At 38.9% G+C, this 26,238-nt stretch overlaps 2 protein-coding genes across 2 annotated transcripts in view; both read right to left on the bottom strand.

Moving 5' to 3' along the window:
• Positions 1–17,531, bottom strand: part of tns3.2 (tensin 3, tandem duplicate 2) — a 62,278-nt gene extending 44,747 nt beyond the window's left edge. The window contains exons 1-12 of the mRNA XM_072681537.1: positions 17,310–17,531; positions 15,042–15,222; positions 13,557–13,607; positions 12,443–12,565; positions 11,761–11,825; positions 9,265–9,348; positions 8,361–8,470; positions 6,713–6,773; positions 6,557–6,632; positions 6,288–6,417; positions 4,482–4,559; positions 1,813–1,911 (exon numbers count right to left, since the gene is read on the bottom strand). Of these exons, the coding sequence (XP_072537638.1) occupies positions 1,813–1,911; positions 4,482–4,559; positions 6,288–6,417; positions 6,557–6,632; positions 6,713–6,773; positions 8,361–8,470; positions 9,265–9,348; positions 11,761–11,825; positions 12,443–12,565; positions 13,557–13,607; positions 15,042–15,194 (1,030 nt within the window). The 5' untranslated portion in view covers positions 15,195–15,222; positions 17,310–17,531. The remainder of the gene's footprint in view (positions 1–1,812; positions 1,912–4,481; positions 4,560–6,287; positions 6,418–6,556; positions 6,633–6,712; positions 6,774–8,360; positions 8,471–9,264; positions 9,349–11,760; positions 11,826–12,442; positions 12,566–13,556; positions 13,608–15,041; positions 15,223–17,309) is intronic.
• A 1,343-nt stretch (positions 17,532–18,874) lies between these two features.
• On the bottom strand, positions 18,875–23,324 carry LOC140576428 (MARVEL domain-containing protein 3). The gene is made up of 4 exons (XM_072696007.1): positions 23,209–23,324; positions 22,629–22,787; positions 21,708–21,826; positions 18,875–20,807 (listed from the first exon to the last, which is right to left on the bottom strand). The coding sequence occupies exons 2-4, from the start codon at positions 22,775–22,777 to the stop codon at positions 20,152–20,154; spliced, it is 924 nt and encodes a 307-aa protein (XP_072552108.1). The 5' UTR covers positions 22,778–22,787; positions 23,209–23,324; the 3' UTR covers positions 18,875–20,151.
• Positions 23,325–26,238: the final 2,914 nt, after the last annotated feature.

Raw genomic sequence — 26,238 nt, 5'->3', positions numbered from 1 at the left:
CACATGTTCAGGGAACAGGTCCCTCAATGAGATACTTTACTATTATTTATATTGTGTATATAGTGGTAATTTATCCACGTTTTGCATCTGAGTGTCTTGCGATCCCTTTTCTGCTGTGACACTGAGAATTTCCCCACTGTGGCACTAATAAAGGAATATCATTTACATTTACATTTATGGCATTTAGCAGACGCTCTTATCCAGAGCGACTTACAAGGTTACTCGTATTACAGAGGTGGGCCAATGTAGTGTTAGGAGCCTTGCCCAGGGACTCTTATTGGTGTAGCGCAGCATAGTCACCCAGACCGGGAATCGAACCCTGGTCTCCCACATGGTGTTGTTGTAATGCAACGGTAGGTGGTGGTGTTATCTGTTGCGCAACACCAACCACTATATCTTATCTTATCCTATCTTATCTTATTAAACGTGCTCTGGCATTAACTTCTGCACAGCATGCAAGCCTTACAAGCACTACGCCAAGCGCCAGATGGAGTGGTGTAAAGCACACCACTGCTCTACTCTGGAGCAATGGAAACGTGTTCTGTGAAGAGTGACTAATTATGCTCCTCTATCTGGCAGAGTCTGGTTTTTGGCGAATGCCAGAATTACGTTATGTGCCTGACTGCTCTGTGCCTACTGTAAAGTTTGGTGGAGGAGGAATCATGCTTGTTTTTCAGGGGTTGGTCTATAGACCTCTTAGTTCCAGTGAATGGAAATTATAATTTTTGACAATTTTGCTTGATTCCAACTTTGTGGAAACAGTTTGGGAAAGGCCCTTTTCTGTTCCAGCATGAACCAAGTACACAAAGCAAGGTCCATAAATGCATGGTAGTCTGAGTTTGGTGTGGAAGGCTTTCATTAAGATTTTCATTAAGATTTTGCAGTGTGTCTGCAGGAGGTTTTGCTCATTCACCCATAAGAGTGTCTGACCTCACAAACACTCTTATGCGTGAATGAGCAAAACCTCCTGCAGACACACTGCAAAATTTTAATGAAAGCCTTCCCAGAACATTGAAAGTTGATGTAGCACCAAAGGGGAAGAGGGGATTTAGAATGGGATGTCATAAAGGTGTTAATCCTTCAGTACATCTCCTGAGGGCCTAACCAATGGGAGGGCAAAATCAAAATCATTTCAAGATTTAAACCTGTTGTTTTCAACAAGACTAGTACTATAATATGTGTGTATTGTATATTAAATAAAGATGGACTACAATTACAGACACGTTATTAGGCCTTGCTTCTTTCCTCTATCCATAAAAACAAATACAAAATTACATATTTAAGTCAATTTAAGTAAAGCTTGTAAAGCAGGTCTATTTCAAATGACTTAACATGTTAACACAGGTTGACTCAAGAAGTGCTCTTTAAGCCTTTAAGCAAATCAGACTTATGTTACTTTGGACAGAACTTTAAACCTGTGATGTCTCCTCAGATTCTGGGCCAACAATGCATTCAATGTGCATGAATAAGTCCCCTTGTGTGTTGGTGTTAGTGTGTGTGTATGTGTACACATCTTGTTTACTGAGATGATGTGGTTTCCATCTCCTTCACATGCCTTCACATGATTGGCATTCCAACAAACACTGTAAACGTCCCCAAAACGGTGGTGTCAAACACATTTCCTCTCAATAACAACATCCTCAGCCCCTGATAGAGGACTGATGCAGTGGTGAGAGAAAGAGCAAGCTGGACGTCTACCTGTTTATAGCTAATGGGTTCATTTACTTGAAGCTATGAAACAATTAATATGATAGATTTATTTCCAAAGATTGTACTGAGCGAGAGTCAGTGCAATGTTTGTGGGTATAGTACCTTCTGTTGCAATGTTCTCATAGGAGTCCCAGTGAACCAGAGGATCCAACGTGTCATAGTCAATAACAACAGCCGAGCTATTCCTCCAGCCATCACTGCCTTTAAGACAGAGAGAGTGAACAACATCAGCAACATCAGCATCATGAGACTTACTGAAATAACTGAAATGTGTCACCTACACAGCTGTCTCTATTGATTGTATCAATAATCAAGTAAGGTACAGATTATTAAGTAATCAGAGGCTGCAGTGGAAATTCTCTATTATCTTATCGGTGTTGTGCTAGTTAGAGGTGAAAATTGCAGTCGGATGTTATGACTCTTATCATGTTTTGGCAAAATTGAGCTTTCAAGCTTTTTCGGACAGTTCTTCTTCCATGCAGAATGAGTTACAACATGATAAAATAAAACAAGAGTGTTACATATAGACACACACACACACACACACACACACACACACACACACACACACACACAGGGTAAATGTTATACACACAGCAAACCTATTTTTTTGTGAAATGTTCCTTAGCAAGCCTGAAATAGCTTGGTTATGTTTGCCAATGGAATTTCAGTATCATCTTATGATTATGGAAATTAGATACTCCATCTACGTTTGACAAGTGGGTCACAGAAGCTGCAAATAAGCTGTATATTGAGAGGCTCAGACGTGTGTTGTCTGGTAATCTTAATTTTAATTTTAATTTTATTTATTTATTTTTAAGAGTACAGAGCTAATGTACATGGCCATTGGATTTGAAACAGTAGCTGGTCTTTCTCTGTCTTTTTTGTTGTTGTTGTTGGAGTCTTTATATATGGATACGTGTGTTCCTCTTCTTACTGATTTTTACTTATTTTGATATTCATGTCTATTTTATGTTTTTTTTTTTTTTTTACTGATATTTATATATACTATTATCATTTATTGTGGTTTCTATTGTATTAAGATTGCAGTATCATTGGGAATATTGTGGGAACATGTAATACCTCTGAAAGTCCTATACACAAATTTACCAAGAAAGTAAAACTGTGAGCAGATGCTTTTGGTACCAATCAACAAGCTCCTGGCAGAATACCGGTTGGGTATTTGACCAGAATTCTTCTTGGCAGAATATGTAGAGTTCCATTTGTTTGTTTCCTGGCACAGACCTGACTTTTAAGCACAGTCTACATATTTCCAATGGGAAAGACATTCCAAAAGCTTAATGCTAGCCTGCTTTACCCATTCCACAGCCATCTTTGATGTGTGATTGGGGTTGCTGTCCTTTTGGAACAGCCAGTTGTGTCCGAGGTTCAACCGTCTAGCTAATGGTTTGAGGTTATGCTGAAGAAATTTGAGGTAGTTCTTCTTCTTCATTATTCTAACCACTTTACAGCAGCCTCTCAGTCCATGGTGATGTATAACTCTCGTGACCGCAGCCAGTGATACTGGTGTTCCAGCAGCTTTCAGGTTATGGATGGCCTGTGCTTTGGTGGTGCAACATATAATTGTTTGAACGGATGACCTTGGAACCTGCAGTTGTTTAGAAATGGCTGCAAGGTACATTTCTAAGTTGTGTAAATCTACGGTCATCCTTCTCAGATCTGCACTGAGCTCCATTGACCTTTCTATTGTACTGTGTGTTGATCAGTCCAGTGAGTGCAGTCAAACAATCCCTTTTAATTGTGGTCACAGAGAAGCGACAAGCTGTAGTCAATCAGGATCAGGAAGTTAGGAAATCTTGATCTATCAAGTTTAAATACATTTAGGAACTTTTAGTATCACTTAATTAATAATCTATGTGGGTTTATGTATATTTATGACCCTGTATGTGAAATTTTGACCTTTGATCATTTCAGAAAAAGTATAATCTGGTGATCTGAGACTGTTGTTGACCACATTCAAAACTTATAGAATCAGCTAAGCGCTGCACATTCCCATGACTTAATTTGGTTAATGGGTGAATAACAGAATTACAACTTTCCCCTTTAGTCTTGACTTCTCTTTTGTACCCAAACTGCCCTCTAGACAAAACTGATTATGCAAAAAAAAAAAATAATAATAAAAAAAAAATAACACAGCCTACTTCTTTGCTGATGCAAACAATTTTCTGTCAGTACATTATTGCTGGAAGCGAATCTTTTTTTTTTATGCAAAACTGGACCTCATCATGATCATGGTCACATTGGGGATGCTTTGTAAAGTGTAAAGTGTAAATGGAACCAAGTCAAAGTTTATCCATATACATAACAGACATGAGACTCAAGTTGGTGCAACATCCACTAAAACAAAATGCCCTAAATTGTACTGTTAAGACTAGAAAAGAAAAAGAAAATAACATAAATAAACAATAACAGTTAAAATTCCATTCATTAATTCATTGACATCACATTAGTCACCTTACTCAAACAAATGTAACTGCTCCATTTTCTTTTTTCCATTGTATTTGCACTCAATAGAAACATGAATGTGTATAGGTTAATATATACCTAAAGGTCAAATATTTAGCCCAGTTAACACAATGCATACACGTCAACTTCCTGATCCAACATGATAGGATATAATAAATGACTTCACAGCAATATCTGCATGATACATTGCAGCTCTTTCTTCTTATCACTGGTCCTCTTACTCTAAATCCCCTCCCTCTACTGGGCACTGAGGGTAACAGCAGTTCCTGATCAAATGAACGTACCTTGAGGAAAGCCTGGAATTTGCTCCATACTTTCTGAAAACACTACCTCCACCTCTCCAAATTCTGGAAACCTGGGATCTACAAAAAAAAGAGTAGAAACAATTGTAATTCTAGTTGAATATGGATGCACATGTTGAAGCACATGTTAAGTCTAAAGTCTGTCAATTTCTCACATGGGCCTAAACTAGGATCCATTCTCATGTATTCTGCATGGTCCGTTTGTAAAATAAGCATAGAATAATGTAGAAATAAGGGTAGAATACGAATAAGTGGAATTGAGTAAAGTTTGGTTACAGACCCACACAATGAAACAAGTATGAACTAGGAATGAATATCAATACTGATGTGTATGAATTTAATACCAACAGAAAATGCTCATCATAAGTAAATGGATACAATTAAAGATTAATAGTTTTAATACAAAAATGTACAATATTGGAAAAGGAAAAAGAGGTCTATTTCCAGCTCTAGAATAACGTAACCCTTAGGTCTGAGGTTTGACTCATGTGCTGAAGCTACAAGACTAATATTGCTTGTCAGATTTTAAGAACATGGTATGCTAATAATTTATCTATGCAATATAAATCTACTACTTTTTCTCCTGCTGCTCAGTGCTTGAAGTGGAAAATAAAAAAGGTGCCAGTACTCCTCACTTCACTCTCCAAGAATAATTTTCAGCAATGGTTAATGTAGAGGCACGTACATGTAGACCAATAGTGGCTGCAAGAAGGTGGGACTTAAACAGACGTGTATAAAGCGATAAAAATCCTCACAATTTAGAAGCAAACACAGACATTTACTCATAGTAAAATCCCGGACACATTGTTATGTACCTGCAGCTTGTGAAAAGCCCCAGTACACAGGAAAAAGAGTGAAGTAACAGTGTTCAAAATGTAAAGAAAAAAAAAACTATTAAATTAGTGTCACAGGGCGTAACCTGACCTGACACCCAGTTACCCCATACACCAAATCATCCCACTGAGGTACGGTGATCAAACTTACTCACTGCAACACACAAATTCAAATGCTGGTATTGTGTTGCTGTACCTATTACTGTACAGTACAGCCATAATAGAGCATTTTCAATCAGCCCTGCTCACACAGTCCATCAGACTTCATTAAAGTGTCAGAAACTGATGGTGAAGACATGTGACTAGGTCTAGGACTACTATTTAGACAAATAAATAAACATGATGTGGAGGATTTTTAGGCCTGGTGTATTAACATCCCATCCAAAAATATATAGCAGATGTGAGTTATTTCCTCATAAGAAAAAATCAAATTAAATGCAATCTTTATTTAATGTATTTGTTATTTTATTTTAATGTAATCATATATTAATTCATTTGTATTTATATTATGACGACAATAATAATAACTTAACTAAAGACAGTAATGGGAATGAAAAAAAAACATATTTCAAGGTCAAGTTATTTAACTTACTGTTTTAAATGAATGATTTCTGTTCTGCTTGGTGCTTTGGTGTACTATGGTGTATTGTGTTATTTTGTGTCATTTAAAAAAGCAAGTTTGGGCTTAAACCTTCCTTCCAACGTCAAGCTGAACGGATAAGGTTAGCCTGCTATAGTTAAAATAGGCTGATATGCATAATTTCACAGCACGTTGAAAACATGTTGGTGTGGCAGCTTCTGTATTAGGACTATTTGTATTTGGCAGCACTGTATATGAAGCAGGGAGGGAAGTGTATCTTTAGCAACTTTAACAATATTTACATACCATATCTTTGATATGGGTAGCTTTATAGCTAGCAATAATGTCCTATTGAAAATGCATGGTTCCACTTACCTTTGTTCGCAAGATCAAGGTCCTCTTTACGGAACAACGCCGGGTGTCCATGGAGAGTTCCTGTGTGAAAGTGCACACGAAACACAAGCTCTCTGGTCCCCTTTGTGACATCCTTATGATAGCACACAATCTGCCAAAGAGAATAATGAACACTTTATTTGGAGTCTAAGTGAACGAAGGAACATGCAGTACATTCACACAGCACTCCCCAAACCCTAACTTGTGAGACTGTGGGAGTGAAAACGCAAGCACGCAGGACGCAGTCTCACCATAATGTCACCTTTGAGAAGCTGTGGAGGTTCCAGGGCGAAATAAACTCTGTCTGTCTGACCAACAGCGATCTGACTGAGAGGAACAAACACACACTTAAGGACAGCACCACATCACCGCAGGTTAGCAGTTGGCATATTTTAGGAATGTCTTACTGTACTCCTGTAGTGCACACTGCTTGCATGCCCTGGTACACCCTTACAAAAAGCTGACATACTAAAAAAAAAAAAAAATGAAGAAGAAAAATGCTGTTAACAACAAAAACATCAAGTACATTTGATACAGTAATGTTTCAAATGCATTGACAACTAAACAATATGATAACAATAATAATAATAATAATACAAAATAATTAAATAATATTGCAGCTACAAAGACAGTTATGAGAATTAGAAGAAGAGAAAAGTCATCATATTACACTTTCAAACTACAAACATACACATATATACATGTATACGAATATATTAAAGCAATAGAACACATAAGGGAGTGTATAGCTGTCATATAGCAGACACTTGCCGAATTAATAACAGCCTGTAAATTAAATAAAGTACAAAATAAATAATTTTAACCAGGAAAGTAGCATTTTATGAGCTCAACTTTAGCAGTCTTTACACGAGCCGTCAACCATGCACCACTCAGCTTGATTTAGGACATGTCAGTGTGTCTTTGCTGTCGTAACACCGGACAGCACAGCTCGAACACGAAAAAAGGGTGTGTTTTGGGTGTAACGTCCAATAAACCAATCAGCGTGTCACTCGGCATTCCCTTTAATAGCCAGGTGCGGTCTGACTTTGGCGTTGGGGGGGGTACGAACGCTGGGCTGCACGTGCCTGTGTTGACAATTCACCGCCAAGATAGCAACGTACGTCTGACTGTTGATGTCTGCTTAGGTTGTTTTCAGTCAGTGGCACACCTGTGTTTCCTGTTGCCAAGACAGCAATACGCCAAAAATTTACCTGAACACACCTCATTTAGAGAGACATAGATATATTCACAAGCACCGCTGCTATTTAAACGATGCAGGCGGAAGACGTGAAGATAGACTGTTGGCGGGGTCACAGCACATACATGTTTATAGTATCAGACCAACCAACCACCCACTCAACGTTTTTTTTTTAAGCAAAGTTGTCAACCCCTTGAAAGGCAACATATCCAACATGATCCAGATGTGACTTTTATGTGGGTTTATGTACGAAGCCCTTATTAAATTTTTTCAGTGACCATTTTCCAACCTCTCTGTATTCGCCAGAATTGAGCAGACTGTAGTTACTGTGCCCTCCAAGACTGTAATGTTGAGCTCTTTTCTGACTGGTGCCTTGAACTGTTTTTGTTTTTTGTATCATTACAAAACACATACAAAAAAATGGGCTTAAATATTACTTCTACCTTCAATGTGAATGGAAAAGGTAAAACAGGTATAGCCTAAATAGGCACAAACGCATACATCTGTATTCTTCTGTCTTGGTTTAGAAGCCCTGATATACAGAAAGGTCTTTAGACTGTTGGTGATCAACAGAACCAATGCAAGTCATTGATCCCAGGGAACGTGTTGATACCAGACATTACAGCGCAGGTAGAAGGATTCTCAACCTGGTCTGAACTGACTTGCATAGTATGGACCAGTCTTATTGTTTACACAACGCAGATCGTTTCTAATGAGCACCTGACTCATGTACTTTTTCCTAACTTCATCACAATTCTAGGGTAAAGCAATTACCACAGGCAGACACCACCCTTGGTATGGTGTACATGTGTCTGTGTGTGCACGTGCGTGCATATGTGTGAACACGCAGTTCTTACCTGTGGGGTGAAGCTTTGGGATGTGGTGTAGAGAGATGCAGTGGAAGAAAAGAGGCGAGGAGTTTATCTTCAACTGATGGCTCAGGAGCTTGCCAAACATCTGCACATACCTGAATCACACACAACATCGTCAATCTCCCCAGCCAACGGCTCTGCGGGTCACGTTCTCGCAGCATAAACAGACACAGACGTCGAAATCTCGGCATGAAATATTTGGTGCTTCTTCTTAAGAAAAACAAAAGGATGGTGTGAGCTTCAGATGTATGACATGAAAAACAATCCTTCTTCTGGATGAAAACAGAAAGGAAGAGAAAGAGGGAGGGGATGGAAATAAAAGGGAGAGAAGAAAAACAAAGGTGCAATAAATGCGTGTTCAATGCAATTAGGCCAAAAAATGTGAGAGCGAGAGAGAGATAGATAGAGAGAGAGATGGAAAGGTAAACAAACCTGTCAATATGTGGGACATAACTAGGTGGGGGAACAAAAATGTCCTTTATCATCATTAGAGTGTTGCTGTTCATTCCATCAAATCAATTCAAAGAGAAGCAATCCCAGGCAGGAAGATTAAAAGGCAGAGAGAGAGAAAGAGTGAAAGAGAGAGAGAGGAAGCAGAGTAGCAGGTCATAGGAAAAAGAGGAAGTACAGTGTTGACTTCATAGCATGAGCAGCTGTACCCATCCGCTGACCGCATGATGTGACCTCAAATAACATTTCAGAGAATCCTTCTTATGACCACCCCCCCCCCACCCCCTCACTCCTGTGACTGAGCTGTTGGCATGAGGCCAACTGGCCTAGTCAAAAACTCCATGCAACACTACAGCCTTGTGAAACCTTGTGAGCATTATTCCAACGTAACGCTGACCAAACACAGACACGAGGAGAGAGTTAGAAAGATGAAGTTTGCCTTTTCTGGGACGGAGTTATCAGCGCAGCCATCTTATCTCCATAGAACCTCTTGATGGTGTAGCAGTCAAGAGCCTGCTCTTCACTGTAAGAGAGAAAGAGAGAGAGAGATATTGAGAATGGGTATCAGATTTATCCAGTGCTTCTGATAAATAATAGAGTCACTCACTGACAGAGATAAAATAATAATAAATAAATAAATAAATAAAAACCATTCATGGGCCCACAGGGACAAAAGTATTGGGACATCTACAGAAGCTTTTATGACATCCTGTTCTAAATCCATAGGCATTAATATGGAGTTGATTCTTCCTTTGCAGGAACTCTGCAGTTTTTGAGGCAGCACAGCGCTGGAGACTTTTATGCACCGAGCTCAGCACTCTGCAACCCCGCTTTGTAACTTTTTTATGTGGTCTGACACTTCATGGTGGAGTTGCTCTCTGTGGTTCCTAAACACTTCCACACAGTTGATGGTGGAATATCTAGGAGGGAAGAAATTTCACTAGCTGACTTGCATTGGAACGTTTTTTTATAACTTAATTCTCCCATTCAGGTGGTTCTGGATGATGGATGAGTTCAGGAATTCAGCTTTAATTGTAAGTTTGAAATAAGCTAGTCAGTGTGAAGTATTTCCTCATGTAACACAATACAGCAAAAACTCTTAATTACCGCAAACCAGTTGAATATTTTTGATAATTTTCTTTGGTTAACCTTTGTGCTGTCTTATGGGTCAAAAATGACAATACCACTATGTTTAACAGCAGAGAAAAACTCCCAATGATCTCAGCTTAAATCTTTATGACTTTTCATAGAGGGAGCCCAACTTTAGAGACAGTGAAACATCACCTTTGTTTATACTTCCATTAACCCTGTACACCACCAGGGTACATAGATAGTCTTTGGGTCATTTTTGGTCCTACCTTAGGATCAAGGGCAGTATGCAAGATATAAAGACTACACAAGGGTTGAATCAGATAATCAATAAACATGCTGTGCTGTGCTGTGTTGGCTGTTAAAAGGCTTAAAAGGTAAACTCTACTGCATCAATTGTTTTCAGATTTGAGATCAAAGTCATTCAAAGATTTTTAAATTTGAAATGGTTCACTATATCGAAGCTTACTGACTTCATTACAATACAGGTGATTGGAACCAGGGGTCACAGTTTCTACAACACCAATATAGCCACGTTATTTACAATCTGAAACCACTAGAGGACCTATATGTATTCTGTGTTTTTATATGTAATATGTTGCTAAAGTAAAATACTACATTTGCTTTGGTAAATATTTGCCTCAGAACACCCATTTGTACATTAATAAGCAAAGGTGTGGCTGTCCCTGGTCAAATGACATTGAATTATATCAGCTAAATTAATCAGTTTCATTTTCGAAATGTAATGTCATGTCACATTTAATACTTTTTTTGTTTTTACAATAAAGCTTGTGTGAGAATTGCTCCTGAGAGTGTCATTAACTTTTGTAAATCACAAAAATCACAAAGTGAAAGTTCTGTGTACACTGTCGGGGTGCAGTAATAGTACACAATTTTACACAAATATGAGCATTTCAGACCAGAGTGGCAATGACGGAGACCACTATTACAAGCCAGGGATCCATCAGAATGATTCTAAAGCTATTTAATAAGTTATTATTATTATTATTATTATAAGTTATTTCAGGTACAGTTGTGATATAAGATGGCATTAAATGAAGCTCCTAAACAGTAATTACGCTTTATAACATGCAGAAGTGTGTCTATATACACATACAACCCAATAGACGTTATTTGACCAGGGGTGCTCAAACGGTTGCTTGTAACTTTCACCTTGAATGGATTCAAATAAAGACCTAAATGTTTTGGGCATCAGACAAAGAGAAAGCTTTTAGAGGCATTACACTCTTTTAGCACCAGCTCTCTAAGCAATTCTGACTTTGTTTTCATCTTAACCACTCAATTAGGCTAATATTCTACAGTATAGAAAAATCTATGAATTCCCCCTTTACTTAAACAATACTTCAGGAAGAAATTGCTTCTTGCTCCTGTGCTGCATGTAGTGCATGGTCCTGTTATTGATCTTCTTCCGGAAGCTACAGGTTGGCACCGTGCAGGCTTTTAGAAATCTCATGGCAACCAAATCCCTCCCACAAGGAAAACAAAACCTCAGCTCAAAGTTCATCCAAGCCTGCCAGTCTTGAGTTATATCTGATCACCAATCATTTCTCTTTCATCTTTTTTTAATATGAGCAATGGTTCAGCAACGTGTTTGCAGTAAGCATTTATCACATTCACACTTATCAGTGACCTGGACATGCAGGCCCAAACTTGTCACAGCACTGGCAGCTTAAAAATAGGACAGATCCAATGCATTCTAATTCATAATGCTCACCAGGCTGTTCTAAATGCTTAGTAAAGATCATGGTTGCTGGTATGTCGGAATAATAAAAGCACCCTTTCTCATGAGGACATGCTTTAATGCGGTGTGTAGTGTTGGTCTTACCTTGTGGATACGCTAGGAAGGTTGACGTAGGATGAAATGACGACCCCAACCCGGTCTTTGCCACCCTATTACAGAATAAGAGAAAGAGTATGAGACTTAACAGGTGGGACATACACATCAGCAATTTTAATAGAAATGCACTCACTACCCATATTACAACATTCAATATCATGAATGGAAATGGAAAGTCACAACTGATCCTCAATCAGCAATTCTACTCTGAGACACTTAGAACTTAATTTTAGGTTATTTTTTCTTATTAAAATTAAGAATTGGGGGCCCTGGGTGGTCCAGCGGACTATGGTGCTGTCACTATGATCAGAGGATCGCAGGCATTGGTGGTGGTGGGGGGGACTAATGTGTGTATGTGTTGAGCACTAATTGGCAGTCCAAATTGGGGAGAAAAAGGGTGAAAATCTGATGAAATAAAAAAAATAATAATAATAAAATAAGGATTAATTCCCAAACTAGTACTTTTGTCAGATGTTCCTTAGGTTTCCTTGAAGAAAGGTGTCAAGGTCTAGCTTTCAATTCTGACAGCAAGTGTACATGCCAGGATGACTTCAGGTCAAGTATACACTGACCAGAAATTGGCGTAAAAGCTAATGCTAACTGTTGGTCAAGAAGACTGGGAGGGAGGGATAAGGCGGAAAGCCTTGAAAGACAATGGGAATAGTATTACCCTGCAGTGCAGCAGCAGCACATGCTCAGTCTGCGTGTTGAGCCAGTTCTCGATGCTTTTACACATGGAGCACAGAAGATGAAGGGATGGAGCGTGCTGTTCAGGCCAACCAACATCCAGTACCTGAGAGAACGCATCAAGAAAAGCAACCTAAAGAAGCAGCTCAAACATCACAGGCTGGACACACAGTCAAGTGTAGTACCAGAAATTAAGATCTAACTTCAAATTGTTAATATCCAGAGGTGGGTAGTAATGCGCTACATTTACTCTGTTACATTTACTTAAAGTAACTTTTTGAACAAATTGTATTTTTACGAGCTGTTTTAAAAGACAGAACTTTATATTTTTACTGCAGTACATTTGTGAGGGAAAAACATACTATGTTTTATTCATTTACGTTCCTCCCATTACATTTGTAAACAAAAATAATTATATATATTCAATTTTAACGCATTTTGTTTGTTTTGTCATCGGCATCAGATTGCTCCCTTCACCAAAACTCACATGTAGGTTCGTTCTCCCCTGAAAGTCATCTTATGGTACTTCATTTGACCAATTAAATGCAGCTATATACTGAAAACTACAAGTCATAACACCGTGGGGTTGGTGGGCGGAACCACTGATTTCAGCACGGTATGTGCAGGACTGTGATGGCACAAATGGCCTATGCTGTTGAAGAGGTGCATATTATAAAAATATTTTTTTTGTGGATCTCATAACTTTTTTATTTATTTTCTTAATATTTTAATTCATTATTATTGTTTTTAGTCCTAATTTGAGTTTTCAAATGGCTGGTTTACATTTATTTGTTTTATTACAATTAGTCTGAAGAAAAACTATGTTATGGGCATTTTTGATTTGGTGCTTGTATGTGATAACTAAATAAGACTGTGATATTGCAGTTCTATTATGAATATTAAATTAGATCAAGGAAGTAACTTGAATAGTCTTTTTACAGAATACTTTCACATTTTTACGCAAGTAATAATTTAGTAATAATTTACTACTACTTTTACTTCTACTTGAGTATTATTTTGAAGTACCAGTACTTTCACTTGAGTGATGATTTTGGCTACTCTACCCACCTCTGTTAATACCATAAAAGTGAATTTACCCTGGGGTTCATCCTCTTGAGCTCTTCTCTGGGTTCTGAGAGGTTAACAACCTGCAAAAAAAAAATAATAAAAATAAAATAAATAAAGAAAGAACATTAATTGTCCTCTTAGGCAGTGTTCCACAAACCAAGGAATGCAGGGTTAGGAGATGAGGGTCAAATAACTTTTATATTATCTGTTATCTGTCTCATTCTGTTGCATGGAAATAGAAGGACTTCAAATGCCTACTAGATCGTCCTGTATTACAGTCAACATAATAAAAACTTTAAATGACCCATATTACTTTATGATTTATGGTTTTAGCTCAGCTGATTTGAACTTCACCAATCAGGCAGTAGAGTACAAGCAATGATAAACTAGCGTGGGATTTTAGGAGTAGATTGAACACGGGTTTTGGTAATGTAGGCTATATTGAGTGACCGCTATTAAACAATAGAAACTCCTTCAAATTCAGGCAAGCCAAAGAGACAATATACAAACATGGAAATCCAGTTTTACAAAGACAAGAACTGGACTGTGTTAACACAAATTTGCTTTTCAAATAAGATCAATATGTTTTTTTGGTGAATGTGTAGATATGTGGTATGTCTTGAATAAAGGTAGCTTAAAATGATAAGTACATTTAAAAAAAAAACAAGTCATTCAAAATATGTATGATGCTTGTTTTTACATTCTGCAAGATTTTCTTTCCCCTCAGTGGTGATTCAGTTTAATGACCTCTCCCATTGCTTCACTTGTAGAACTGAAGGTCTATCAGATCAGATTAACCACAATAATATAATGAAGAAGTGACAGCTCAATCAACTAGTCACATTTTGATTCCAGTGGGTGGGGCCAGTTTCCATTACCGGTGGAAGCTTAAACTAGATTTAATCAGTTTTTTGGAAAAAACAGCAGCTGAAGCCCTGTTCCAGGACTCTTCGCTGAATGAGACCGGAACTGTTTAACTGCTACATAGAAGTTCTGCTGCAAGCTTCAAATCAAACACGGAATGTCTTTCATAAGTATTAAATCGTCACTATCCAAAGAAAAACATGAAAAACATGTATCTACAAAATAGAGGAGAAGGCAAAACGTCCTCACCTTTGAGTGGAAGTTAATGTAAAATAAGAGGTGTTTACTCTAATACTAATTTAGAGCATTTCTATTGGTCCATTTATCCCAAACTATTCAAACATTGTACAGAGCAGCCATAGGGTTCAATCACTGAAAATGGATACATGGTTTTCATTGGACAGCAGAATAATGCTCATGTTTATTCCAGAAGCTCCAATATTCGAGTACACTACCATTAGCTAACATACTACTAGAATCCAATAGGGTCATTAGCAACAGTGTGCGTTTTAAAATGTATGGTCCAGTTTGAAGGTTTAGGTCTAATACTCACAGTGCACCACTGTTCTGAACAGGCATGGGCACAGCAGAATTACACTTGAAAGAAGCCTTAAAAAATATGTTAGGAGGAATTTGGTTGTTCTGCTCACCAGGTAATTGTCTGAATGTTTGGAATGCAACATCTGCATTATGTTGTGCAGGTTGTGCAGGTAGGTTTGCTCTGGGCATGCCTGCTGGAAGGAGACGGCAATAATCCGCTCTGTGATGTAGTCCAGGTCAAACTCACATCCATCAGCCATCATTGCACTGCTCTGTCACATAAGCAGATCTCTATAGAACAAAAAAATATCATACGTAAATGTCCAACACCATTGTATTACAATATGGAGAGATAAGCACTCACACACTGTATGTCCAAAAGTATTCAGACTTTAGACAGTATTCGTGTAATAAGTAAAAACAGTACTTTAAGGCGCACCCATTTCTAAGACAGATGTTTAGCCAAACCTGATATGTCTCAAGATGTGCGTTCAAGTACTGAACCTTTTAATTTTTCATTTCAATGCATGTGGCCACACTATAGGCAAAGGTCGATGGCAAACATTCTCATTGCATATTACTTTTTTCAAAAACCAGACTGGCTGCATTTACATCTCATTTGCATGAACACATTCCAAACTTGTCTACTGTGTTTTATTTAGCTTGTATAATATTAACTTATCTTTATAAGTTGTATGGGATGCGTACCCCCAACCCCTTAGTAGGCTTGGTTTTAGTCCCCTTAAATTGAGCACATACAGTTTGTATATTCTCCATATAAAATAAAATAAATAAATAATGCCTTAAGAAACTCTTTAAAAAAACATCAGCTAGAGAAGTGTAAAGGGGCAGTGGAACTGGGTTCTCTGGAGAGATAGAACATCTAATATCTTCAGAACAGTTTAAGAGGTGTTTGTGATCTACAACTAAATGTCCAACATCAGTACCTGACTTCACTGGACATGTTCTTATGGCTGAATGCAATCAAACCTTCTGTGTTTTGCGTCTGCATGAACATGACTTTGCTTCTACTCCTGCTTATAAACTTAAACTCCAATTATTCTCCAGCTCTGATATTAGAGTGTTTTGTCTCTCAAACCATCCTTCTTGGCTTTGTTGGGGTAAAATACACTTCTATCCTATTTCAAGAGGTTCATCACACCTCCAGTTAAGATGTTTGAATTTTAAGAGTAACCATGATTTTTTACAGACCCAAAAAGCTGTCAGTCAGCCGAGACATGTTTTTGCATCTGACGTTTGCTTCTTCAGTTTAGAACAATGGTAAGCTAACAGTGGACTTTGACTGTCTCATCTCCCCATCAATATACATCCAATATATATATATATATATATTGGATGTATATTGATGGGGAGATGAGACAGTCAAAGTCCACTGTTATTTATTTATTTATTTATTTTTTTAAGTAAATAGACAATATTCAAACAATTAAGTTTAAACTGAGACAGTTATTAAAAATGGCTGACTCAAAATTTCTGTTTATTTTATTTTAATAGATTTCAGAAAGTTATTCAATGTTCTAAACCACGGGGATACAAGTCTGTGCATAACAAAGATCTGGATGCATTTTATGTAGCTTCAGAGGCATTTTTGTGGGGATAAATTTACAGAGTTTGGTGACAGTCTATATGCAGTGTTTGTTAACAGTGTTAGCCTAGCATCTCCTGCTCTAAACTGAAAAAAAGCATACGTCAGATACCAAAAATGTCTTGGCTGATCGACTGCACCTGGGGTCAATGATAAAATCAAGCTCCTTTGATTTTTTTTTTTTTTTTTTGCCAAACCATTCCTTTAATTTTACAGATGGGGGTTTTAGAAGCGGCGCTTTTGAATAGTCATTGGCTGAAATATAAAAGGTCCACAATCTTTTGCATCTTCAACATTTTTTGATGGGTGACTAAGGGGTCAACACATATTTACAGCCAGTAAAATACAACATTATAGAGGATCACTTGGACAGTTCCTAAGCCTTCAAGGCTGCTTCAAAGGTACAGTATCAATAGAAACATGGGATCATTCTAATTTGCTCATCATAATTGCTAGGAGTGTCAGTAAAGGCAATGTTTTTTTTTAATGATGCAAGTACACAGCAAAGAGAGGACCTAAGAGAGAACACCTTACATGTTTCACTTTCTCTGCTCTGTCCCCTATCCTTATCAGTGCCTGCTTTCTGACCACAAGAAGTCAGAGACCATTAATGGTCTTTAGAAATGTGTTATGTCAAATTGGTCTAAAACAGTAGTTTGTTGTTATCATTATTATTATTATTATACTTATTATTATCAAAATGCCTTTTAATTTAAATCCCAGCAACTTCACACACAGGATATGTGATATCACAACAGACAACAGAGCTTACCTGGACTACGGGGTGTTACGGGGTCTGTGGTCTCACACCAACATGCACTTGGCGATCCACTGGACTGAATGACTGAGAACAAAGAAATGAGAAGGAACAGCAAGAAAGAATGTGGAAAAGGAGGAAGACAAGAAGAGGAACACGCTCTATACCCTGCATGCTACAGCACACACGCACTTTGCCCGGCGTGCTCTAGGCTTGCGTGTTCTCCTGTTGTCAGCACTTGCTCTTTGACGAACATGACTAAAGCACAGAAATCTAGAATAAGGGCCACACCCCCGCCCTATCATACATAAGTGTCTCTGAGTCACACAGTAATGCGAATACAATGCGTACAGCACTATTGCTAGGCACTATCTCAGTAACCTAACCAAGGTAAACAAAAAAAAAACCTTGACTAGTGGTTCTTCATGTTCTTATTAACTGTGTTCAAGACAAACGACAAACATTAATACACCAATAACAACTATAATCTGCTGTAAACGAGCGAGAAAAGTGTCACCACCACTTGAGCACAGTAATCTGGTACCTACAGATGCTGTGCATCGGCTCTTCTTTCTGCCTGAATGTAAACGTCAGTGATGAGATTAGACACAGGAATATTTACGAAAACTTTCACTTTTTCAGGTTCCCTGTGGAACGAACGGCACCATGTCCAATGACAAATAAAGATTCTTTTTAAAAGGCACAAAGTGTAACTGAGTCATAAAGTTAAATATTACCTCTGCTTACCAGTGTGTGCTTTCATATCTATGCCAGATAAGTTCCATCGACCACAACCAGAAACCTTAGCCAGGGTGGAAGAGACGTGCAAGATACAATGTGCCAAAACACTTTCATAAGCCTGATCTGGTTTCAACTGGCTTTAAGGATGGGACTTTTTTTATTCATCATTAAAATGCCTCCTATGCCACTGTAAATATATTTTCAGTGAGGCCAAGTTCAAAAACACATTTATTTTTACTTCTGCATCTCAGTTTCGTCAACAGAACACATAGAATTGAGCCCCAAAAACGTCAGAAAATGTGCTGCATCTGAAAGAGATTACATATTTTGTAATAGAGCACTGCACCCTTGCTAGGATTTATGATCCCCTCTCACTTGATGAGCAGGCAGTTAAACTGTAGGGCCATTCTAGAGATGTGAAATGATGCTACATTTCTATATATCTATACATATAAAAAACATAGTTCTGGGTACATGTATCTTTCTTTCTTTGAACCCAGACATGTACATAGTTTCACAGCTTTAGAGTGGTGCAACCATCTAACTGCCTGCTTATCAAGAGATAACAAATCATCAGTTATAGTCAATACATCAACGGTCTGGGGACTGAGAATAGGAAGGCCTTCACCCATGTAACTCTCCCAACCTATTGAAAAAAACAGTAAACACACTTAAAGGGAGAAACCATACAATATTTAAGGTATATTAGGTTTTTGAGATGCTCCACCTAAAGTGTATTGTTGATCAAACCGAGATACGGACAAATTTTTTTTTTCATAGTGCATTATAACCAAAAGCCATAAACTCAATGTTACATGCTTACGATTATATCAGGGTGTTGTAAATAGTTTATTTACATTTATTCCAGGTGCACAGATCTGGGAATTGTGGGTCAATATCAGAGAACTTAAAAAAAAATAATAAACAATAATTAAAATACAAATAAGGTTTGTCTGCATCTTCGAGCTGTACAGCTTCATTGTTAGAAATAAAACCTACATAGAAATATGAAATTTATATATAAAATATGAAGTTGTATTTCCATTATTTTTTTTCCATTTTTACCTCAAACCTGCCTTTAATATAGATTTACACAGAGAAATAACAGCAGAAATATGAATCTGGAACAAGCCGGGGTCATTGTCTAAAACAGAAGGCAGAAAAAAAAGACTGTGTGTTTGCTGCCGCCTACAGTCCAACAACAGTAAATACATAAGACACAATTTGGTTAAAAATGTCCTTATAGTGGTTCCATAGAAGATGTAATGATAATTACGACATTCTCAAACATTAAACATGCAATCGAGTGTTACTGCAGGTCCTAGTAAATTTATCTAAAATAAACTTCAGAAAAATTAAAACCTCTATCCTGATCTCATTCACATTACAGATTTATATCACAAAATTATATATACAGAGCTGTCAGTTTACTAGGTACATCTACCTTGTACATACACTAATTGGTCAATTACCCTAGAGGTGTACTATCAGGTCTAGTCAGTCTATCATTTTAAGACTGCAGCCCATCTGTTGCATCTAGTGTGGCTGGAAAAATTCGCCAGGCACTGTCTACCCTGTCCATTCATAGAAACAGAGCATCATTGGACCAAATCTGCCCAGGTGTAATGTGTTTAGGTCGTGGACCATTCAAAAGACAGCACTGGCACCAGCGTTGGTGCTGCTACTACAGGTGGATCAGGTACAAAACCATGAGAACAGTCCAAGGTCTTCTGGTCAGAAACAGAGTGCTGATGATAAACTAGAAGAAGCCCAACGCAAAACGTCAGACATGGAAAAAGATGAGCTATAGTAAGTCGATCTACAACTACCTAAGTATACCAACAAGGTAGGCATGTCTAATTAACTGCTCACAGTATTTACAATACGCATAGACAGACACAGCTTTCGTACAATTACATACGGATTCACATTTGGTTACTATTGCATTCAAACACAGTGAATAGTGGCCTCATGACCTAAAAAAGGACAGCAAACATGGAGGAAGATTGGTAGTGCACTCTGCCCTAAAAAATGTAAACCTGAAGTATAAAACAAAGAAAACATTATTGTATACATCAAGTGTAGTTTTCTGTTTGATGTCCTTTTGGAGGGAAGCTCAGACATAGAGGTCTGACTGGAGAGGGGCGCTTTGAGTACGTTTGGGTCGTTCGTGTCCTTCCGTTTCATAACGAGCACGCTCCCTTTGGAAGTGCTTGACATTTTGGAGTGTCTTAAAGGTAAGAAAGGATCCCACAGCATACAAGATAGCCGTTATGATTCCAAACAACGCCACAGCTGCATCGGCCCCACCCACGTTACAGTTCATCCAGGTGTATCCGTTGCGCGCATAAAGCCGCTCTCGCTTCAAGCACACATCTGTTGAGTTCACCCTGATCACGAAGTGTAGATACAAACCCACCGCAACCACATATATCACAGCTCCAACCAGCTGGAACACAAACTGACCAATCAGAAGCTTCCATGGGAGCACATAGGCAGGCTTGTTGCCAGAAACCACGAATAACAGCGAGAGAACAGCAAAAGTGAGGCTGAAGGCCACGCCGCCATACACTCCAGGTGCTCTCATTTGTCCAAACTGCATGTCGAGGTCACGCACCTGCTGAAGCTCCACCCCTTCAAACGGGATGAGGACGTCCACAAAGCTTCCGCTTCCAAAATTCATTGCAGACAAGCCAGACAGCGTCATGTGAGCAGCCACGATGCAGAACAGCACCAGAATGTTGGTCAGAGTGGCACATATTAGCACAATACCTGAAACACACACACAGACTACCATATCAGAATCTATATTCACACATATCTAGGTGACAAATTAAAAGAAACTTCAACATAAGTGTCTTGTATGGTGTTGGTCCACTAGAACAACTCCTGTACACACAGACTTAGATTAGACAAGTCTCTGGAGCTAACCTGCAGGGATGGATTCTTCCCATAGACATTTTCTCAATAAGTGGTTTAATAACAGTCTAACATGCCTGTGCAAAACCTCCCAGCAGTGCTCAATTGAGTTGAGATCTGGTGTCATTCAGGGTAAGGTCATAACATATGATTGACATTATTTTAATACTTATCAATCCATTCAGTTCCATCCTTTGTCCCCTGTGGATGGGGACATGAACATCCCAAACCTCCAGGAAGAGACCACTACCTTGTTGCTCAATGCAGCTCAATCATTCAGCTGCTTGCCAAGAATATGGTGAAGAATTTTCACTTGCCACAGAGCACAGAATGCTGTTAACTACATACTACTAACTACACAATTAGTAGTAACATAATAATCAGTAGTACAGTCATCAGTATTACAGATAGTACTAAAGGAAAGCTTTTTCAGACAATGCCTGAGTATTGTATGCATATCTGGCTGCAACCCGAAAGTGCTCAACCAGTCAAACCAGTTAGAAGAAGGAAAAGGAAACACACGCAGTATCACAGGGTGTAGTCTGTGCATGGACAGAAACCAAATCTCTGCATCATGTGTTCTAAATAAATAAACAAACAAACAAATAAATAAATATTTTACACCTTACACCTTTCCATTTAAGGCTAAGAAATCTAATGAACTAAGGCAATCAGAATGATGTGATTTATCGGGAACAGCCCATGCTCTGTATTCCACCCAATTCTTCGGTGTCTGATTCCGTAAATACCCACCCCTGCTGGAGCAGATGTGTGTGCACTTTGATCCATGTGTTTCGTTTGAAGGTGCTCTTCTCACATGTCTGGAATGGGATGAGGAATCTCTGGAGTAGTGCTGAGATGGCGCAGATGACCTGGTGGGAAATAGGGATTATATAAGTAGCATTAGCTATTAGAGATATGAACTGATATTAGAATAATACTGATACTGGCAGACAGATGATTTAATTTGTTCAATGTTCCAAATCAATATCGAATGAATGATAAAATGTGTAGGTGAAGAGACTAAAATATCTGTATGGTATTCATTTAACTGCATTTGTACCCCTTCACAAATAAAAGATACTGTTTAGGTCATGCTTATTGGTGTGGATCAAGTCCTACTGTCTTTTTTCCAAAAGTCAGCATCTACCCAGAAAGTCCTATATCCGTGCATCCCTATTAAGGTTATTATTATTGATGCTGCAGCTATACTGTATATTGTAGTTCATTTCCATGCTCAGTAAAAGCACCTGCAGAACTGATCCGTACATTTTCTGAAAGGCTAATAACTAAAGAAAGAGAGAAATTGTGTGCACTTTTCATCCATAACCATCCAAGCCGACAGAAGAGGTCATATGTACACGACCGACTGTGGCCTTAATGAAAATTATCACTGGAATCAATAATGAAAGTGCTAGACTCTATCTTTTCAATACACTGGATTTGAAGGGCTTCTCGTCTCATCATTCCAAGAACACGGTTGAAAGTATAAGATCTTTGAGGAACTTTTGGAGGTTCTTACATTTGAAACTAAAGGAACCTTCCAGGGTTTTTGAAGAAGAAGAAGAAGAAAAAGAAAAGGTTTCCTTAAAGGTTCCTCCACAGTTTCAAAAGTGCCTCAAGGATCTTGTATTTTTGTGTGGACAGTGTAGGACATTATCTACCCACACCCACCTGTGGCTGGACGGTGGCCTGGAGTTTGCGTGGTCTCGTCGCGTCCGTGGCTCTTGGTTTTGTTGTCGTCCTCCTCCTCCTCCTCCTCCTCCTCTTCCGTTCCTCTCCCTCTCCCTCTGGCCCCGCTGTCTTCTGGGCGGCTCACTCATGGCTAAACGACTACAGTAAACAATTGTGTTAAGCCTCCATGTTGCATTTATGCACCCTTACTCTTCCTTCTTCACAAACATGTAACCTTTGGACCCTGTTAAAGCAACAACAACAAAAAAAAAAAAGCCGCTGTGGAAAAGCCGTCTGTATGGAAAGCGGCGGAGGTCGACTGTAAGGTGGAGAACCGTGGGAAATAGAAGTAGAGCGCTAGCGAGCACTAGCTACCTACTTCACCCGCCTTCTCGACATCATTCAGACGTTAGGGCAATAAACACGAGCAAACTCCACCATCAAAACTCGAAAGTCACCATTTTTTTGGACACTTTTAGCCATATCTGTGTCTCGGTGTTTCTGTGCCTCAGGCTTTACCTCTCTAGTTTTTTACGTTTTTCCAAAAAAACAACCGACAGTAGGTAGGAAAACAACTTACTGCTCTAAAAACTGATGTTTCACATCTGTGTCTCTTCTCACTGTCGAGGCTCCGGCTTTGAGGAAATCAAACAATCTTGCCCGGCCACTTTCCGCGAACTCTCGCGACTGCTTCCACTCCTCGATCACGTGCCACACCTGAAGAAAGGGGGGCGGGGCTCAGGTGACAGCGACGAGCCAGGCAGCCGGAATGTGTAGTTTCGAGCAGCGGAGCCGCTAGTCTGTGGGCTTTGCGTTGCACACAGCCTTTGTGTTCTGTAGTCTCGGTTCCACCAGAGAGCCCTTTCTCTTTTGAGTGGCTCCAGTAATGAGAAACAGAGGAGCCTCAACAGATTCCTGGATGGCGGCTCACCACCTCAAACTGAACCCCAGCAAGACAGAGAATGCTGTACATCCTGGGAACTGCTGGACTTTGAGAACTCACTGGTCACTCCATCTACAGAAGCTCGAAGCCTTGGTGTAGTCATGGATGATCAGTTATCGTTCTCAAGTCATGTTGCAAATGCAACTCGGCCATGCAGATTTCTGGAGAATTCAACTCTTCCTCTCTAGAGAGGCCAACCAGGTGCTCATTCAGTCTATCGTCACTTCCAGACTTGACTACTGCAGCTCTCTTCTGGCTGGTCTCTGGCGGGTCATCTTCAACGTTTATATTATAGCTACATCTTCAGCCATGTTCAACTCCTCTGCTGAGTTCTCTTCAGCTGCCCACATCAAGTTCAAAACCCTGACTCTGGCCTACAAAGCCATGACTGGACCAGCCCCTCCGTACTTGATGGCAGTGGTTAAAAGCTGATCAGTACCAAGAGCCCTTCCAGCTTCAAGTACGGCTCGGCTCGACCCGCCATCCCTCAAAATCCACAGAAGACAAGCGTCCAGGCTTTTTTCTGTCCTGGCACCAAAGTGGTGGAACGAGCTTCCCTTGGGTGTCCGAACAGCAGTGTTGTTCACTGTCTCCAAGAGCAGACTGAAAACCCACCTCTTCCAAATGTACTTGGGTGAAGTGTGGTGTCGAGTATTATGGTCTCCATATTGACTTTTGTTTTTAGTGGAATATAAGCTTAGAGGGATCTTTCGGATCCTAGTCTATACCTAGTCTATATTTTCTGAGGAAACAGTGAAGCACTTTGGTAATTCACTCTGAATAAAAGCGTCTGCTGAATGCCGTAAATGTAAATGCAGCTAACATCATATGTCCATTATGAGACTATGCTTCTAATGAGAGAATTCAGCTCTGTTAAGGTGCTCTTGTTACTTACATAGACATAGACTGCACACATTCAGTTAATTAGAAAAGCGTGGTCAGTGTAAAGCGAAGCCTATGGTCACCTTACCCAATGGCAAGCAGTTAGAAGGGTATAAAGCCCCCCAGTGTTGAGCTATGGATCAGTGAAGTTCACTCCAATACCTGGAGTTTGTGATCCAGAACTAAACATTCAAAACATCTGATTCCTCCGATGTTCTTTGTTGTCGAATGCAACCAAATCCTCACAGTCATTTAACAACATCTAGTGCAAAGCCTTTGGTAGGGGTGGCCCATTGAAAGCCCTAATTCCGATGTAAACATTAAATGGAACATTAAATGGAATTTTGGAAATCCAGCTAAACAATGATTTAGTTTCAATTTCTAAATCCATTAAATATTACCATTAATTCAATGCTACATCTGTAAGAGTTTATTGGATTGTTACTGTATTAAGTGATTCCCAGTGGATATGTTTAATATTTTTGAATTTTGCCTCATTTTACTGTAAAAATGGTTCATCAGTTCAATGTAAAAATATTAACTGTGGTACGACGCTATTTAACAGATTCCCAAATAAATAACGGTTTTAAAAATGCAGAGCAAAATAAATAAAACAAAAAACTAATAAAAACAAACACTAATCTCACAAATTAGCATCACATAAATCATCACGTACACTTACACTGACTTGTGTATTTAGCTTCTGTAAAATGTTAGCCTACAAAAATGACTTCATCTGGTTACAAGCAATTAACCCATTTTATTCAACTTAATTGAAACCTTGAAATAATTAATTTATCATCCAAAGTATTTGGATTGAATAACCACATTAAGCCAATTTTTTTTTAGGTTGGGCTGACTGTTTACAGTACAGATAAAGATGCATGACATATCTAATTTAATAACATGCACACTAGCATGTCACATGAACACTATCTTTAAGACAAACCTTTCTCTTTATTTTTTTTTTTTAATTTTTACAGTTTACAGATTAGCATACAGTGTAAAAATCTAAAGCCACACACACTTACGATGCCAAACTTGTGTCTCCTTATTAAATGCATTCGAGCAAAGAGGGAAATTGTGTGCATTTGATTACATTGATGCACTGAACTGTCCCTTTAAGTGACTAATTAGCCAGATTGTTTGCCAGCCCTGCAACCTCTGTGACCCTACAGCAGTGTCTGTCTGGATAATGGAGTCTGGACTGTCAGAGCATGTGCTTAGTAAGCTACGCTCTACGTAGTTGTGCTTATGTGGATCATAGCAGGGGCATTTAGGACTTGTCTTCTGCCCGCAGGTGAGAGAGGGAACATAAAGGGTGTGTTGGAGGGTCCGATTCCAGTGATCTCCGAAACACATACGTCATTTTTGGGTAGTAGTTATTTGATGTTTGTTAAAGCCAGAGGTGTGTAGAGAGGCCTAAGGCTGCACTGAAGTCACTGTGTTGATTATTTTAAAGGGTAACTGATTCAAGTGAGAAAATAGCTGTTTTATAGTGCAGAGCTCCCTCAAATAACTGCAAAACTACATTCAGAAGCTGTGAGCATCTGTGAGAAGTGCTAGGTGATATATTTTTGGCCTGAAACAAAAAGCTGAAGTGAGAGGAGTGAACAACAAAACAAGATATTTTGACTGAACATCCCAAAAAATGTAAGAATTGGGAGCTGAGTGTGATCGAATGACTGGCTTGTCTTCTGCATATTGTATGGACATAGGCCACAAATGGTTCTTTTAAGCAAGGCCAAAAAAACACGTCAGCTTCTCTACAGATATTAAAATTTA

This window comes from Salminus brasiliensis, chromosome 1 (assembly GCF_030463535.1).
Source record: "Salminus brasiliensis chromosome 1, fSalBra1.hap2, whole genome shotgun sequence".
Lineage (NCBI taxonomy): Eukaryota > Metazoa > Chordata > Actinopteri > Characiformes > Bryconidae > Salminus > Salminus brasiliensis.
The sequence above is the reverse complement of the archived record's forward strand: the minus strand, read 5'-3'. Positions and strand labels throughout refer to the sequence as shown.